Raw genomic sequence first — 18159 nt, 5'->3', positions numbered from 1 at the left:
ATCTGCAGTGATTTTGGAGCCCCCCAAAATAAAGTCTGACACTGTGTCCACTGTTTCCCCATCTATTTGCCATGAAGTGATGGGACCAGATGCCATGATCTTAGTTTTCTGAATATTGAGCTTTAAGCCAACATTTTTACTCTCCTCTTTCACTTTCATCACGAGGCTCTTTAGTTCTTCTTCACTTTCTGCCATAAGGGTGGTGTCATCTGCATATCTGAGGTTATTGATATTTCTCCCGGCAATCATGATTCCAGCTTGTGCTTCCTCCTGCCCAGCATTTTTCATGATGTACTGTGCATGTAAGTTAAATAAGCAGGGTGACAATATACAGCCTTGACGGACTCGTTTTCCTATTTGGAACCAGTCTGTTGTTCCATGGCCAGTTCTAACTGTTGCTTCCTGACCTGCATATAGGTTTCTCAACAGACAGGTCAGGTGGTCTGGTATCCCCTTCTCCTTCAGAATTTTCCACAGTTTATTGTGATCCACACAGTCAAAGACTTTGGCATAGTCAATAAAGCAGAAATAGATATTTTTCTTAAACTTTCTTGCTTTTTCAATGATCTAGCAGATGTTGGCAATTTGATCTCTGGTTCCTCTGCCTTTTCTAAATCCAGCTTGAACATCTGGAAGTTCACAGTTCACGTGTTGCTGAAGCCTGGCTTGGAGAATTTTGAGCATTACTTACTTTACTAGCATGTGAGATGAGTGCAATTGTTCGGTAGTTTGAGCATTCTTTGGCATTGCCTTTCTTTGGGATTGGAATGAAAACTGACATTTTCCAGTCCTGTGGCCACTGCTGAGTTTTCCAAATTTGCTGACATATTGAGTGTGGCACTTTCATAGCATAATCTTTTAGGACTTGAAAAGACTTGAAATAGTTCAACTGGAATTCCATTACCTCCACTAGCTTTGTTCATAGTAATGCTTTCTAAGGCCCACTTGACTTCACATTTCAGGATGTCTGCTGAGTGTGAGTGATCACACCATCATGATTATCTGGATCATGAAGATCTTTTTTGTACAGTTCTTCTGTGTATTCTTGCCACCTCTTCTTAATATCTTCTACTTCTGTTAGGTCCATACCATTTCTGTCCTTTATTGTGCCCATCTTTGCATGAAATGTTCCCTCGGTATCTGTAATTTTCTTGAAGAGATCTCTAGTCTTTTCCATTCTATTTTTTCCCCCTATTTCTTTGCATTGATTGCTGAGGAAGGTTTTATTATCTCGTTGCTCTTCTTTGGAACTCTGCATTAAAATGAGTATATCTTTTCTTTTCTCCTTTGCATTTTGCTTCTCTTCTTTTCACAGCTATTCCCTTGGCAGAACTGTTTTAGCCTTTTCCCTGCTTCATTCTGTACTCCAAGGCCAAATTTGCCTGTTACTCCAGGTGTTTCTTGACTTCCTACTTTTGCATTCCAGTCCCCTGTAATGAAAAGGATACCTTTTGTGGGTGTTAGTTCTAGAAGGTCTTGTAGGTCTTCAAAGAACCATTCAACTTCAGCTTCTTCAGCATTACTCATCAGGGCATAGACTTGGATTACCGTGATATTGAATGGTTTGCCTTGGAAACAAACAAGAGATCATTCTTTCGTTTTTGAGATTGCATCCAAGTACTACATTTCAGATTCTTTTGTCTATGATGGCTACTCCATTTTTCCTAAGGGATTCCTGCCCACAGTAGTAGATATTATGGTCATCTGGGTTAAATTCACCCCTACCAGTCCATCTTAGTTCGCTGATTCCTAGAATGTCGATGTTCACTCTTGCCATCTCCTGTTTGACCGCTTCCAATTTGCCTTGATTCATAGACTTGACATTCAGGTTCCTATGCAATATTGCTTTTTACAGCTTTGGACCTTGCTTCTATCCCCAGTCCCATCCACAGCTGGGTGTTTTTTTTGTTTTGTTTTGTTTTGTATTGTTTTTTGCTTTGGCTCCATACCTTCATTCTTTCTGGAGTTATTTCTACACTGATCTCCAGTAGCATATTGGGCACCTACCAACCTGGGGAGTTCATCTTTCAGTGTCCTATCTTTTTGCCTTTTCATACTGTTCATGGGGTTCTCAAGGCAAGAATACTGAAGTGGTTTGCCATTTACTTCTCCAGTTTACCACATTCTGTCAAACCTCTCCACCATGACCTCTCTGCCTTGAGTGGCTTAGTTTCATTTAGACAAGGCTGTGGTCTGTGTGATCAGATTGGCTAGTTGTCTGTGATTGTGGTTTCAGTCTGTCTGCCCTCTGATGCCCTCTCTCAGCTCCTACCGTCTAACTTGGGTTTCTCTTATCTTGGATGTGGGGTATCTCTTCACGGCTGCTCCAGCAAAGTGCAGCCGCTGCTCCCCAGGTAATCTTTACAAAGTAGACCACAACAATGCTGGCTGTAGGTGTGATGATGCAGTAAGAAAAAGAATGATGAAGTATTTTCTTATTAAGTAATAAGTGAGAAAATATTCTTACATGAAATGGGGTTGAACCTGGAAGCTGGTGATAACTCTCTCCAAGGCAGAGTTCAGGGCTCGTCTGAGTTGGTGATTCCTTACAGTCACTGAGGAACTTCAGAGACAGGTCTGGGAGGAACCAGAAAGGCAACCAGGGACCATGTCCTCTTATTTGTGTCCATAATTGTACTATCCATTGTACTGTTTGCCAATTTGATACCAAAATGAAAGTAACTGAAGTTAAATCTAAGACATTTTGACCAGTCTTCAAACTCAGACCATCCTCTGTATCTTGCCCCAGCTTATTTTATAACTATTATTTTAATGGCTCCTTTATTCTATTCAGCTGTGGTACCTTAATTGACTTAACTATCCTCCATTGTAGTATATCTTCATTATTTCTAATTATTTAACTATTTTATGCCTGTGATAAATAAAAGTACAGTGACAGTATATCTTCCAGAATACAATATTTTTCCATTTAGATGGTTTCCTAAGGATACATTTTAGGAATGAGACTTTGGGTCAGGAATAATTGGGTATAAATATTCTTATGTGAAACTGCCAGATTCATTCCAAAAGGAAGTTGAAGTGAAGTGAAGTGAAATCTCTCAGTTGTGTCCAACTCTTTGTGACCCCATGGACAGTAGCCTACCAGGCTCCTCCATCCATGGGATTTTCCAGGCAAGAACACTGGAGTGGGTTGCCATTTCCTTCTCCAAGAGATCCTCCTGCCCCAGGGATTGAACCCAAGTCTCCTGCATTGTAGGCAGATGCTTTACCATCTGAGCCACCAGGGAAACCAAAAGGAAGTTACACTAACTTAAACTCTTACCAGAATTAAAGACTATACCAATATCACTGTATCTTCATCAGCTTTAAGTATTGCTGTTATTTTCATTTGCTTGCCCCCTCATATTCTGTCCATCTTTTCCCCATATTAGGACATATAAGCTAGCCAACATACTGGTATATGGCTTAGATTCAGTGTTGTTGTTGTTATTCAGTCACACAGTCATGTCCAACTCCCTGCAACCCCATGGGCTGCAGCACACCAGGTCTCCCTGCCCCTCAGCATCTCCCAGAGTTTGCCCAAGTTCATCTTCATTCCATTGGTGATGCTGTCCAGCCATCTCATCTCATCCTCTAACACCCTCTTCTCCTTCTGTCCTCAATCTTTCCTAGCTTTAGGGACTTTTCCAGTGAGTTGTCTGTTTGCATCAGATGACCTAAATACTGGAGCTTCAGCTTTAGCTTCAGTCCTTCCAGTGAATATTCAGGGTTGATCTCCGTTAGATTGCCTGCTTTGATCTTCTAGCAGTCCAAGGGAATTTCAGGAGTCTTCTCCAGCACCACAGTTCAAAGGCATCAATTGTTTGGTGTTCTTCATTCTTTATGATCCAGCTCTCACAACTGTACAGTGATTTATAGATAAATAAAACTTTATTGATTCATTTTTAGAAATGGCTTTAGCTCTAAATTTCTAGTGCTTTTGAAATTTACCCATGTCCATGGTTAGTCATCTCAATAATTCTAAAGGTTTTATTTTTAAAAGAAAACAACAGTAATTAACAAAAGATAATAGATGGTTTTTTTTTCAACTTGCTTTATGTAGGAAAAATGTGAAACATGAAAATAGGGGGGAAAAGGCTTGACTATAGAGAATAATCCAAGACCAAGATGTTCACCATGGTCTTCATACTACATGCTTGGGAGCTATACTTTTCTAAAATTGTTGAACTCCATGTATTTTACAGTTTAAACGCTGTGTTGCCAGACTTGGCAAAAGTTTGTTTCATGTTAGTCTATTATGTAGGAATTATACTAGTAAACAGAAGTTATACTGTCTGAGGAGTAATGATTCAAGTTTGTTAACATAATTTTTTCTGATTGGATACCCCAAAATCAAAATTTCTCGTGGCTAAGGGTACTTGTAAATTTATATCATCCTAGTCCTCTGGTTGATTGACACTGTGTTTATTTCTTCTCAGGCAAAAGTGAAAATGCCCTTTCCTGGAGAGGTACTCTGTCCTTTTCTAGGTACCTCTCTACCACCACCATTAGACTATAAACATGTGTAATCAGACCATAAATTCCTATAAAGAACTCTGAGATTTAACCCTTAGCAGTATCCATTTGGTTTTGAAGTGATAGTTTAATGATCTTGTTTAAAGAAATCACAGTTCTGCATCAGGAATTGGAGATGAAATCTTGCTTCCCTAACACTTCTCAGTAATGAATTGACAAGTGAAGCCTGTGTGGTAAGCCAGTAGAAGAATGGTAGCTGTGTCACAAAACTGTAGTAAACTATTCCTTCCTTTCTCCAAAACCCCATCTGTTTTTAAAATTTATTTCTTTTTTAATTGAAGGATAATTGCTTTACAGAATTTTGTTGTTTTCTGTCAAACCTCAACATGAATCAGCCATAGGTATACAAATATCCCCTCCCTTTTGAACCTCCCTCCCATTTCCTTCTCCATCCCACTCCTCCAGGTTGATACAGAGCCCCTGTTTGAGTTTCCTGAGCCATACAGCAAATCCAAAACCCCAAGTCTTTCATAAACTCTTCTGGAAAGGTGGCAAAATTCTATAGGTTTCTCAGTGATAAAATTTGAAGTTTTGTGCTCTAAAAACAAGTAATATTTTCTTCCATTCCCCCATACGTGAACATGAAGCACATAAATAATTTCATCATACTGAATAAAGGAACAATACAAAAAGCATGTACTGTGTAGGAAGCAAGGAATAAGTTATGTATGGTTAATTGTGGCAAGAGCAAATTACACCACTTACTTCCTTCGGTTATTTCTTTGGTTTAAAACTGTTCAGAGATGTGATGGAGAAATAACACCAAAAAATAGGCAGAAAGAGCTCTATGTATGAACTGATTTTGGAGTAGGTGTTGAGTAGGCGAGGGAGAATTGTTCTACCTTCAAGGAAAGCTGTTAATTTCTAGATGCATTATTAAGGGAAGCACTGTGGACTTCACTGCTGGAACAGGGAATCAATCTTTTTTGTTTTTATCTACATATCAAGTCTTAGTCTAGTCTGCTAGCAAAGAGTAGTTCTCTCACTCCACCAAAATGAGACCTATTTTGCTTGCTTACATATGATTCTTCTTTGTTCACTGCAGCACTCTCTTCTCAGCTACTATTATTGCAATTATTTTCTGTTTTTGCTCTAGGATGTGGTGAGAAGGTGCCTCCTCAGAGAGCATGACTCTTTCTAATCCCAACCCACACACTTATGTCAAAGTACTTTTGTTCTTTCCCCAGAGCATTGTGTTCTTCCACCAGCAGTCACTAAGCCAGGAAAGCATGAGGGTATTTTGCAATAACACTTGGAATATACACTTTTATTTTTTAGCTGGAATTTCTAGTGTTTATATTTTGAAGGTCAAATGTGATGTCACATTCTTAGTCATTAGCTGTCTACGTATTGCTGGGTAAGTGACTACCAGGTCCATGCCTGCAGCGCTTTCCAAAAATCAGCATGAGAATGAAGAGGAGTTAGCCTTTTATGTGTATAAATGTGTGTGTCCAGATGGTTGAAAGCTATATCACAGCATGTTCAGCAAGCAGTCATACAAGGAACTTTGATAATAATGAGTTGTAAATAGTGAGTAGAATTTTTCAGTGAATTTTAGTGATCTGATTATTTGTAAGCATTTCTGTCCTCAGCAATCTTTTTCCCTTTCCTTCTCCTCTTTCCCTTTCTCCTATCATTCCCTTCCCCCTCCCACTTTCTATCCTATTCTCTCATTTTAAGATCTTCATAAGCCATAATATTATTTGACTAGTGGCAAGTGAAAGTGGAGGATTACTGAACAGGGAATTGCTAATGCTGTTTACTACTCATCATTAAACAAATGTTAAGGCTTCATCATTCAATGACCATTGTTCTCTATACAGAGTTCTAGTATAGACTAGTGGTTGAGATTTTTTAAAGGGAGGGGAATACAAAAATGACTATTCTTTGGCAAACAGATATTCTTTGCTTTCTTTGTCAATTAATTTGAGCAATCAATCTTTGTAACAAGTCTATTGTTAAGGACTCTTACTTTACAGATGGGCTTCCCAGATGATGCTAGTTGTAAAGAACCCGCCTGCCAATGCGGGAGACATAAGACTCAGGTTAGATCCCTGGGTTGGGAAGATCCCCTGGAGGATGGCATGTCAACCCTCTCCAGGAGTTTTTGCCTGGAGAATCCCATGGACAGAAGAGCCTGGTGGGCTGTAGCCCATAGAGTTGCAAAGAGTCAGACACGACTGAGTGACTTACCACACACATATACATTTTACAGATTATAAAACCAAGGTAACTTTCCCAAAGTTAAACAGTGGGTAAGTAGCAGAACTGAGATACAGAACTGTGCAGCCTGATGCTAGACCCTGTGTCCTTAACTTTTGTGCTGTGCTGCCTGGGATGAGAGCTCAGGATGGTAGAAGAGGGAGTACATTCAGATAGCATAATACAAAGCACTATGTGATAACAATATAGATGAAAATGAAAGGGCATTGAGAAGAGGAAGAATATTTCAGACGGGTGAATGGGTGGCATCTGTACTAGCCTTGAGCGCTAGGTAGATTCTGATAGTAGAAATTAGGAGTGAGAATTTGCCTTTAAAAGGTTAGAAGAAATGGCATGAGTACAAGATGCTAAGTCTGGAAGGTAGGTTCAGAAAATAAGTAGTCTAGTTTAGCTGGAGAAAAGGACTGTGTACACAGTACAGAATAAATGAAGGGAAGGGAGTCACCAGCTTCCCTGAGGTCATACTCTCCTCTTCTAATCATTCATCCCTCAAGGTTTGGTAGTGGTGGTGGTGGTTTAGTTGCTAGGTCATGTCTGAGTCTTGCTACCCAAGGGACTGTAGCCTACCAGGATCCTCTGTCCATGGGACTTCCCAGGCAAGAATACTGGAGTGGATAGCCATTTCCTTCTTCAGGGAATCTTCCTGATCCAGCAATCAAACCCTAGTCTGCATCATAGGCAGATTCTTTACCACTGAGCCACCAAGGAAGCCCTCACAGGATAAGGCAGGCTACAGCCAAATTTTGCAGGCCCCATTTCATGGGCATTTGGAATAAAGAGATGATGTGTTTTAAGCTGTGAGGTGGCAATAACAATACTCTAAAGAGCTCAGCTTGGTGGATTAGTACTTTGAAGAAAGTAATGTGAGAAGCGGGAAAAATAATTGAGACTGTATTTGTTTTCTATTGCTGAAAAACAGTCTTACCATAATATTAGGTTAACAGCTTAAAGCAACCCACATGTATGATATCAGTTTCTGTGGATCAGGAGTCTAGGCATAGCTTAGCTAGGTCTTCTGCTTAGGGTCCCACAAGGTTACAATCAATGTTGGCTGGGTCTGTAGTTTCATCTGCGGCTCAGTTAGGAAAAGATTAGCTCTTGTTAGCAGAATTCTGTAGCTTTTGTACTAATGACTCTTGTTTCTTGCCAGCTGTTAACCAAAGGCTACTCTCAGCTCCTAAAGATTTCTCTCAGCTCCTGCCATGAACATTTCAATACTGGCATTCCATAACATGGCAGCTTGCTTTTTCAAAGCCAACAAGGAAATGAGAGACTTCAGCTAAATAGCACTATAATCTTAATCACATGTGTCCTGTCACTTTTACCACATTCTGTTGGTTTTTAGCCAACAAATCAAAGGTCACCCCACACTTAAGGGGAGAGGATGACCTACAAGCATGAACATCAGGAAACACACAGGTAGAGACTCATAAAGGCCCTATGCTAAGGTCTGCCACAGCCAGATACAGTTGGTGAAACAAACACTCCAGAGTCTGAATTAAGTTGGTATGAATGAAAATAGAAAGGAAGAGTCAAATTCAAAAAATTATGTCTAGGAAAGATAATTATGATTTCTTGCAAAATTCATTGCATATATTAACTCACACATGCCTCAAAATATCTCTGACATAGCTATCAGAAAAATCCTTATTTCACAGGTGAGGACATAGACTTTTAGAAGTTAAATGCCTAGATCACATACATATGAGCTTCAAATCTGAGTGTCCTAATATAGATTTTGAAAGTAGGATATCAGTCCCAGAGTTCATTCTCTTAGCCACCCTTTCTTTACTTGTGCTTCCCTGGTGGCTCAGCTAGTAAAAAATCTGCCTGCAATGAGGAAGACCTGGGTTTGATCCCTCAGTTGAGAAGATACCCTGGAGAAAGGAAAGGCTACCATCACTCCAATATTCTGGCCTAGAAAACTCCATGGACTGTATAGTCCACTGGGTCACAAAGAGTCAGACACAACTGAGCAACTTTCACTTTTAAAAGTATAGAGAATTTAAAGAGAGATGGATAAGAAAGACTGATGATTTTAACTAATTTCAACTCTGTTTCAACTCAAAGAAATGTCATGAGAGGCACTATTAAAATAATATGTATTGTGCATTTACTACATGCCAGATAGTGTGGGTGGCACTCAGTTTGCGTCATCACATTTAATGTTGCCAACAGCCTATGATAATAGTCTTTTCTCCTGTTTTACAGATCAGAAAACATGACTGTGCCTGTACTCACTAAACTCTAGTTTCCACAAATACAAAGGGTTGTTATTTTGTTTATATCTCTAATATCTGACACATAAAAAAGTGTCATTATATAAGTTTTTGAATGAATAGCATAGCTTATAAGTGGTAGAGTTATGATATGAACTCAGAATAGCTTCACTCTACCTCCTGTAGAAGCTAATGCATTCCACTGTAGTCTTGGCAGGAAATCTAGATATGGGTGTTCAGCACATATGTAAATTCAATTAATGGAGCTTGAGGAAAAGGTCAACGCTATGTTCCCTGTAAGCGAGCATTTATGTGGATATCAAAATCCCTAAAATTAGATGAAATGATTAAGGGAGAGGGTATAAGCCCCAAACCAGAACCTGCGAGAACATCTGTATTTAGAGGCTGAGGGGAGGAAGAGGCATTTTAAAAGGCAATGAAGACAAATACATCAGAGTTGAGATGGATATATTGATATAAAAGTAAAGGGGAAAGAGAAGGCAGGAAGGTTTTCAGCAATATCAACTACCACAGGGTAATCAAAGTGCCTCAGAATTAAGGCAAGATAATTATAGTTGAGGATTAGGAGGCCATCAGTTTGGGGTAAACAATTCAGAGAAAATAGGGCATGAGTAAGAATCAGGGGAGTGTCTGTGGATGAGGACCTCACTACTGTAAACTACTTTGTAATTTCAGGTGAACTAGTAGTAGTAATATGAAAGGGATTAAAGATTTTAATAGGAGTAAGTAATTGTTTTGTGTTGTAAATAGAAAGGTTGGCTCAAGTAGGAAGAAACTAAAGATGGCATAAAGAGAATTGACTACTGATGGAACATACAAACCACTAATAGGAAGGGCTGTCCTTAGAACAGGCAAGAGACATGTTACCATTCAAAGTAGGAGAAGAATCTGAAATAAAAGTAAAGGTCCAATAGAGAAAAATTGAGGGAATTCAAGTTGAAAGTCTTCAATTTTTATGAAAATAGAGGCAAGTGCTTCATACCCAGGAAAGGTGGGAAAGATTTCAGGACTAGAGGATAGTAAGAAATATTTTAATTAATTGAGGCAACAGTTGATCAAAAGTTTATTCAATGTTTACTCTAAAATAAGCAGAAAATTCAACAGAGAAGACAGTAAAGAATAATAATAATCATTATTAGGAACCCAGCTGAGGAGAAATAGCATGAACTTTTAATAGATGTCAGCAGCATAGTTTCATAATTTTACCCAGCTTCTGAAAAGTGGTTATTAAAGGAAGTTAATGGTCCTCAACAGATTGGGAACTGTTGGGAACTGAAAGTATGAGAATGACAGGCAAGCATGGAGGAATGAAAGCTGGATTCTAGACATCAGTAAAGACAATATTGGCATGGTCTGACTTGAACAATGATGTTACTGAATACTGAGAGGAATTGAGAATCTAAAGATGTGATTTGGGTACTAGAAATAAATAACATGCTTATCAGCAAAAGGGATGAGGTACATTTGAGACCCTGAAGTAAAATAGTTAAACTAATTATAGTGCCCTTTCCACAGTTTCAAAGGTTAAGTAAGGAAATATGAAGCAAAGGTATCAGATGGGCCAGAAATAAGCATAAATGAATATGGCAGAGGATGAGGGGGGTGGAAAAGATAACTGACCAGGCATCAAGACAGTTAGGATGTTATGATGGAGGTCATAAACACAGCAATAAGGACAGAGCTTAGATGTCAAGGTTCAAAACTAGAGGTTGATAGAGATAGAAAAATAGCATAAGAAATAACAGTAGAAGAATGTTTTTTTCAGGTTGATCAGGTCTTCAGATGCAAAGTCAGCAGAGAGTGATGCTAGAGAAGCAAGTACATGTAGCAGGAAGGTAAAGGGTTATTTTAAATAAGATATAAGCCTTGTTCCCTGCCCATACTACCTTATCACCCCTTTACAGGCGATCGTTCTAATCCTTAAAATTACCTGTAAGGCATTTCCCCCCATTTTACAAATGAAATATTCTGGTTATGGAATTTGAATTTTTGCCTTTACTTCAAAATGTAAAGCTTTACAACATACTGACTTTCAGTGGTTTTTAAAATGTTACTGCAGCCTTCGAAGACTAACTAGAAATTATGTCTGATATTTGAAATGGATATGAAACACAATGGTCTTTTTTAAGGTATAATTTACATATATAACGGGGCTTCCCTGGTGGCTCAGAGGTTAAAGCGTCTGCCTGGAACGCGGGAGACCTGGGTTCGATCCGTGGGTTGGGAAGATCTCCTGGAGAAGGAAATGGCAACCCACTCCAGTACTCTTGCCTGGAGAATCCCATGGAGGGAGGAGCCTGGTAGGCTACAGTTCATGGGGTCTCAAAGAGTCGGACACGACTGAGTGACTTTACTTTACATATATAACATTATATTAGTTTTAAGAGTACAATATAATGATTCAACATTAAAGTATACTGGGAAGTGATCACCACAATAAGTCTAGATAACATCCATCTCTACCCATATTCATAATTTTTTTCTTAAGAACTTTTAAGATCTACTCTATGCAATACAGTATTATTAACTATGACTACCATGCCACACTTTGGCCACCTGATACAAAGAACCAAATCATTGGAAAAGACCTTGATGCTGGGAAAGATTGAGGGCAAGAGGAGAAGGGGGCAACAGAGGATGAGATGATTGGATGGCATCGCTGACTGAATAGATAGGAGTTTGAGGAAACTCGGGGAAATAATGAAGGATGGGGAAGCCTGGCATGCTGCCATCCATGGACTTACAGAGTCAGACATGACTTAATGACTGAACAACAACTACAACCATGCTACACACTACATCCTCGTGACTCTTTATTTTATAACTAGAAGTTTGTGTCTTTTGGCCCATTTCACTCCACACTATTCCCACACTCCTGGCAATCACCGATCTGTTTTCTGTATCCATGAGCTCCTTATTTTTTTTTAAGATTACATATACAAATGAGATCATATGGTATTTGTCTTTTTCTGGTTTATTTCACTGAGCATAATGTTCTCAAGGTCCATCCATTTGGTCTTGAATGGAATGGAAAGACTGAGTATCACTTCATGGCAGATAGATTGGAAAGCAATGGAAAAAATAACAGACTTTATTTCCTTGGGCTCCAAAATCACTGCAGATGGTGACTGCAGCCATGAAATTAAAAGATGCTCCCTCCTTGGAAGAAAAGCTATGACCAACCTAGACAGCATATTAAAAAGCAGAGACATTACTTTGCTGACAAAGGTCCATCTAGTCAAAGCTATGATTTTTCCAGTAGTCATGTATGGATGTGTGAGTTGGACCATAGAGAAAGCAGAGGACCAAAGAATTGGTGCTTCTGAACTGTGGTGTTGGAGAAGACTCTTGAGAGTCCCTTGGACAGCAAGGAGATCAAACTAGTCAATCTTAAAGGAAATCAACACTGAATATTCACTGGAAGGACTGATGCTGAAGCTGAAACTCCAATAATTTGGCCACCTGATGAGAAGAACTGATTCATTTAAAAGACCCTGATGCTAGGAAAGATTGAAAACAGGAAAATAAGGGGAAAACAGAGGATGAGACTGATGGATGGCATCACCGACTTGATGGACATGAGTTTGAATAAACTCTTGGAGTTGGTGATGGACAGCAAAGCCTGGCATACTGCAGCCCACAGGAATGCAGAGTTGGACACAACTGAGCAACTGAACTGACTATGGTGAAGGTGAAGTCGCTCAGTCATGTCCGACTCTTTGCGACCCCATGGACTGTAACCTACTAGGCTTCTCCGTCCATGGGATTCTCCAGGCAAGAATACTGGAGTGGATTGCCATTTCCTTCTCCAGGGGATCTTCCCAACCCAGGGATCGAACCCAGGTCTCCCGCATTGGAGGCAGACTCTTTAACCTCTGAGCCACCAGGGAAGTTCTTCAAAGACAGAGATGAAGGTGAAGGTGAAGGTGAACTGACTATATATATGTATATACTATATGTATGTGTGTGTGTGTACACACACACACCACATTTTTCTTTATCCATTCATCTATTGACAAACGCTTAGGTTGTTTCCACAGTCTTGGCTATTGAAAATAATGCTGAGGTGAACATGATGGAGCAGATATTTTTTTCAAGTTGGTGTTTTTGTTTACTCTGGAAAAATATCCAGGAGTAGAATTGCTGGATTGTATGGTAGTTTCATTTTTAAGTTTTTGAAGAATCTCGACACTGTTACCATACTGCTGCACCAATTCATATACACGCCAACAGTGCACAAGTGTCTCTCTTGCCAACACTTTTTATTTCTTGTCTTACTGATGATAGCTATTCTGCCAAATGTGAGGCAGTATCTCACTGTGGTTTTGATTTGCATATCTCAGATAAATAGTGATGCTGTGCATCTTTTCATATACCTGTTGCCCATGTGTACCATCTGTACTGAAATCAGATGGATTATATTCTTTGCAGCCAAAGATAGAGAAGTTCTATACAGTCAGCAAAAACAAGACCAGGAGCTGATTATCGCTCAGATCATGAACACCTTATTGCAAAATTTAGACTTAAATTGAAGAAAGTAGGGGAAACCATTAGAATATTCAGATATGACCTAAATCAAATCCCTTAGGATTATACAGTGAGAGTGACAAATAGATTCAGGGAATTATATCTGATAGAGTGCCTGAAGAACTATGGATGGAGGTTCATATCACTGTATAGGAGGTGATAATCAAAATTATCCCCAAGAAGAAGAAAGGCAAAAAAGCAAAATGGTTGTCTGAGGAGGCCTTACAAATAGCTGAGAAAAGAAGTGACAGGAAAAGGAAAAAGGAAAGATTTACCCATCTAAATACAGAGTTCCAAAGAATAGCAAGGAGAAATAAGAAAGCCTTCCTCAGTGATCAATCAAAGAAATAGAGGGAAACAGTAGAATGGGAAAGACTAGAGATCTCTTCAAGAAAATTAGAGATACCAAGGGAACATTTCATGCAAAGATGGTCACATAAAGGACAGAGACAGTAGATATAATAGAAGCAGAAGATATTAATAAGAGGTGACAAGAATGCACAGAACTATACACAAATGATTTCATTGATCCATATAAACATGGTGGTGTGATCACACAGACATTCTGGAATGTGAAGTCAAGTGGGCCTTAGGAAGGATCACCATGAACAAGGCTAGTAGATGTGATGGAATTCCAGCTGAGCTATTTCAAATCCTGAAAGATGATGCTGTGAAAGTGCTGCACTCAGTATGCCAGCAAATTTGAAAAACTCAGCAGTGGCCACAGGACTGGAAAAGGTCAGTTTTCATTCTAATCCCAAAGAAAGGCAATGCCAAAGAATGTTCAAACTACTGCACAATTGTGCTCAACTCACACGCTAGTAAAGTAATGCTCAAAATTCTCCAAGCCAGGCTTCAGCAACACATGAACCATGAACCTGCAGATGTTCAAGCTGAATTTATGAAAGGCAAAAGAACCAGAGATCAGATTGCCAACATCTGTTGAATCATAGGAAAAGCAAGAGAATTCCAGAAAAAACATCGACTTCACTAAAGTCTTTGTGTGAATCACAACAAACTGTGGAAAATTGGTAAAGAGATGGGAATACTAGACCACCTTTCTTGCTTCCTAAGAAATCTGTATGCAGGTCAAGAAGCAACAGCTGAACCAGACATGGAACAATGGGCTGGTTCCAAATTGGGAAAGGAGTACGTCAAGGCTGTATAGTGTCACCTTGCTTATTTAACTTATATGCAGAGTACATCATGTGAAATGCTAGGCTGGATGAAGCACAAGCCGGAATCAATATTGCAGGGAGAAATGTCAATAATCTCAGATATGCAGATGACACCACCCTTATGGCTGAAAGTGAAGAGGAACTAAAGAGCCTCTTGATGAAGGTGAAAGAGGAGAGTGAAAAAGCTGGCTTAAAACTCAAATATTAAAAAAAAAAAGAAAAAGATCATGGCATCCAGTCCCATCACTTCATGTCAATAAATAGATGGAGAAACAATGGAAATAGTGACAGAATTTATTTTCTTGGGTTCCAAAATCACCACAGATTATGACTGCAGCCATGAAATTAAAAGACACGTGCTCCCTGGAAGAAAAGTTATGACCAATCTAGACAGTATATTAAAAAGCAGAGACATTACTTTGCTGACAAAGGTCCATCTAGTCAAAACTATGATTTTTCCAGTAGTCATGTATGGATGTGTGAGTTGGACCATAAAGAAAGCTGAGGACCAAAGAATTGATGCTTTTGAACTGTGGTGTTGGAGAAGACTCTTGAGAGTCCCTTGGACTGCAAGGAGATCCAACCAGTCCATCCTAAAGGTAACCAGTCCTGAATATTCATTGGAAGGACTGATACTGAAGCTGAAACTCCAATACTTTGGCCACCTGATGCAAAGAACTGACTCATTAAAAAGACCCTGATACTGGGAAAGATTGAAGGCAGGAGGAGAAGGGGAAGACAGGATGAGATGGATGGATGGCATCACCGACTCGGACATGAGTTTGAACAAGCTCCAGGAGTTGGTGATAGACAGGGAAGCCTGGCATGCTGCAGGCCATGGGGTTGCAAAAAGTCGGACACACCTGAGCGGCTCAACTAACAAACTGACTGACCATCTGTTTGTCTTCTTTTGAAAAATGTCTCTTCTGATCCTTTGCCCATTTTTCATTCAGATTATTTTTTTTGTTATTGAGTTGTATATACAATGTGTTGTTCTTGAATTATATTCAGCTCTTAAAAGTTTCATGTGAGCTTACATATATAATCCTCCTTTTTAAATTTTCTTTTTTTTAGAGAAACATCTTGGTTTCTTTTCCTTAATGAAATTAAGGAACTACAAATGCATTCTAGATAATACATTGAATTTCTGCAACTATAACCTAAAACCCTAAGTTAATATTTATCTTGCCTTACTTTTCAGGTGTGAAAATGAAACCAAGTTCAAAACAGAAGAAGTATTTTGGGCTTACAATTTCTGCCCTACTCCATACTCCTGGACTGCACTTCTGGGCCTTATTTTATATCTTATTTTCTTCGCACCTGGTAAACAAAAACTCTGTTGTTGTTACTGTTATTTTAATTAAATTGTCTCTATTTAGAGAAGACAAGCTACTCTTTTAAATTCCTTACATGCTACTTTACTGAAATTCTTCATTTTGTACTTCTCAGGAATGGGACCAATGCCTTGGACTGTGAATTCTGAAATATATCCCCTTTGGGCAAGAAGCACAGGAAATGCATGTTCATCTGGAATAAATTGGATTTTCAATGTTCTGGTGTCACTGACATTTTTACACACAGCAGAGTATCTTACATACTATGGTAAGAGAATATAGCTTCATTTTAATTTTATACTCTTGTTTTTAGATTTGCTGTCATTCATGATTGAAAAACTAAATGGTTATATTTTTGTTATTATACATATCTCTGTAAGGCTGTCTTATTCCCCAGAACCCTTGGAAATGTTTCTGGGCAAAGAGGAACTATCCTTTCCTAAGCAGTATTGCTTCTTGTCCCTCAGTGCTTTATAGCTTTCACCCACCCACTTACACTTCAAACCCAAACATCTCCCAGCTATCCCTCAGTTGGAAGTCTTCACAAGGCCTTTAGTTTAACGGAAAAAACATAAACAACAGAGAATTATAGAAAGATCCTAGAGTCTAGGGGTAATGCTTAAAAATGTCTCTTAACACGGGTGGATTGTATCCAAGAGTAGATCAAAGTAGGGTCAAAGTGAGTGAAGTGAGTGAAGTCCCTCAGTCATGTCTGACTCTTTGAGACCCCATGGACTGTAGCCTATCAGGCTCCTCCGTCCATGGGATTTTCCAGGCAAGAGTGCTGGAATGGATTGCCATTTCCTTCTCCAGGGGATCTTCCCTACCCAGCAATCGAACCCGGGTCTCCAGCATTGCAGGCAGACGCTTTAAGGTCTGAGCCACCAGGGAAGCCCAGGGTCAAAGTAGGTCCCCCAAATGTTGTGCTCTGTGCTGTGCCTTCCACTCTATCATATCTGCTGCTCAGACCAAAGTATTTCAGGATCCACTGAGACCAGCACTTACCACTGCTGAAACTATAAATGTAGCAGAGGTGTTCATGTAAAATGTAGAGAGACCATAACTTGAAGAAAACAATCTTGAGAAGTGACTGAGTTAGGAAAAAACTTTGGGAAGCTACTTCAGGTTTATCTTTACTAAAATGAAAAGGCGTCTTTTTTAGCAAGAGAATTTCTTTATTGTCTGTATGAGTTTATAGGTTGTGATTGGATTCTAAATGATGAAATAGGGGTTTTCATGCTAATCTCCTGAGCCTCTGTGATTATATACTGAATGTCTATTGCTTAGAACCTCCCCCGACCCGGCCGTTCACCCATACCCCCTTCATGGATCACATATCCTGGGGAAGGGGCTTGCATGACTCAATGAAGGTATGAGCCATAATGTACAGGGCCACCCAAGTTGGATGGTTCATGGTGAAGAGTTCTTAGAAAATGTGGTCCTCTAGAGGAGGAGATGGCAAACCACTCCAGTAACCTTCCCTGGAGTACCCCATGTATAGTAAGAAAAGGCAAAAAGATATGACACCAGAAGATGAGCCCACCAGGTCAGAAGGTGTCCAATATTCTACTGGGGAAGAGCAGAGGACAATTACAAATAGCTCCATAAAGAATGAAGAGAATGGGCCAAACTGGAAATACTCAGTTACAAATGTGTCTAGAGTGAAAGTAAAGTTTGAGACTGTAAAGAACAATATTGCATAGGAACTTGGAATGTTAGATCCATGAATCAAGGTGAATTGGACATGGTCCAGAAGGAGATGGCAAGATTGAACATCAAAATCTTAGGAATCAGGGAACTAAAAGGGAAGAGAATGGGTGAATTTAACTCAGATGAGTATTATATCTGTTACTGTGGGCAAGAATCCTGTAGAAGAAATGGAGTAGCCCTCATAGTCAACAAGAGTCTGAAATGCAGTACTTGGTTGCAGGCTTAAAAAACAACAGAATGATCTTGCTTTCTTTCCAAGGCAAACCGTTGAACCTCTGAGTAATCCAATCCAAGTCTGTGTCCCAACCACTGATGCCAAAGAAGCTGAAGTTGATGCTAGTGGTAAAGAACCTGCCTGCCAATGCAAGAGACATAAGAGACTTGGGTTTGATCCCTGGGTCAAAAAGATCC

The 18159-nt window shown here is 39.5% G+C and overlaps 1 protein-coding gene across 1 annotated transcript in view; it reads left to right on the top strand.

Annotated features, from left to right (window-relative positions):
* The window catches only part of SLC2A13 (solute carrier family 2 member 13), a 515526-nt gene that overhangs the window by 483412 nt on the left and 13955 nt on the right, over positions 1-18159 (top strand). Inside the window, exons 8-9 of the mRNA XM_040233494.1 lie at positions 15906-16027; positions 16154-16306. Coding sequence (XP_040089428.1) covers positions 15906-16027; positions 16154-16306 — 275 coding nt within the window. The remainder of the gene's footprint in view (positions 1-15905; positions 16028-16153; positions 16307-18159) is intronic.

This window comes from Oryx dammah, unplaced genomic scaffold (assembly GCF_014754425.2).
Source record: "Oryx dammah isolate SB20612 unplaced genomic scaffold, SCBI_Odam_1.1 HiC_scaffold_29, whole genome shotgun sequence".
NCBI classification, from domain to species: Eukaryota; Metazoa; Chordata; class Mammalia; order Artiodactyla; family Bovidae; genus Oryx; species Oryx dammah.
Note: the sequence above shows the minus strand (reverse complement) of the source record. Positions and strands in the feature narration are given on the sequence as shown.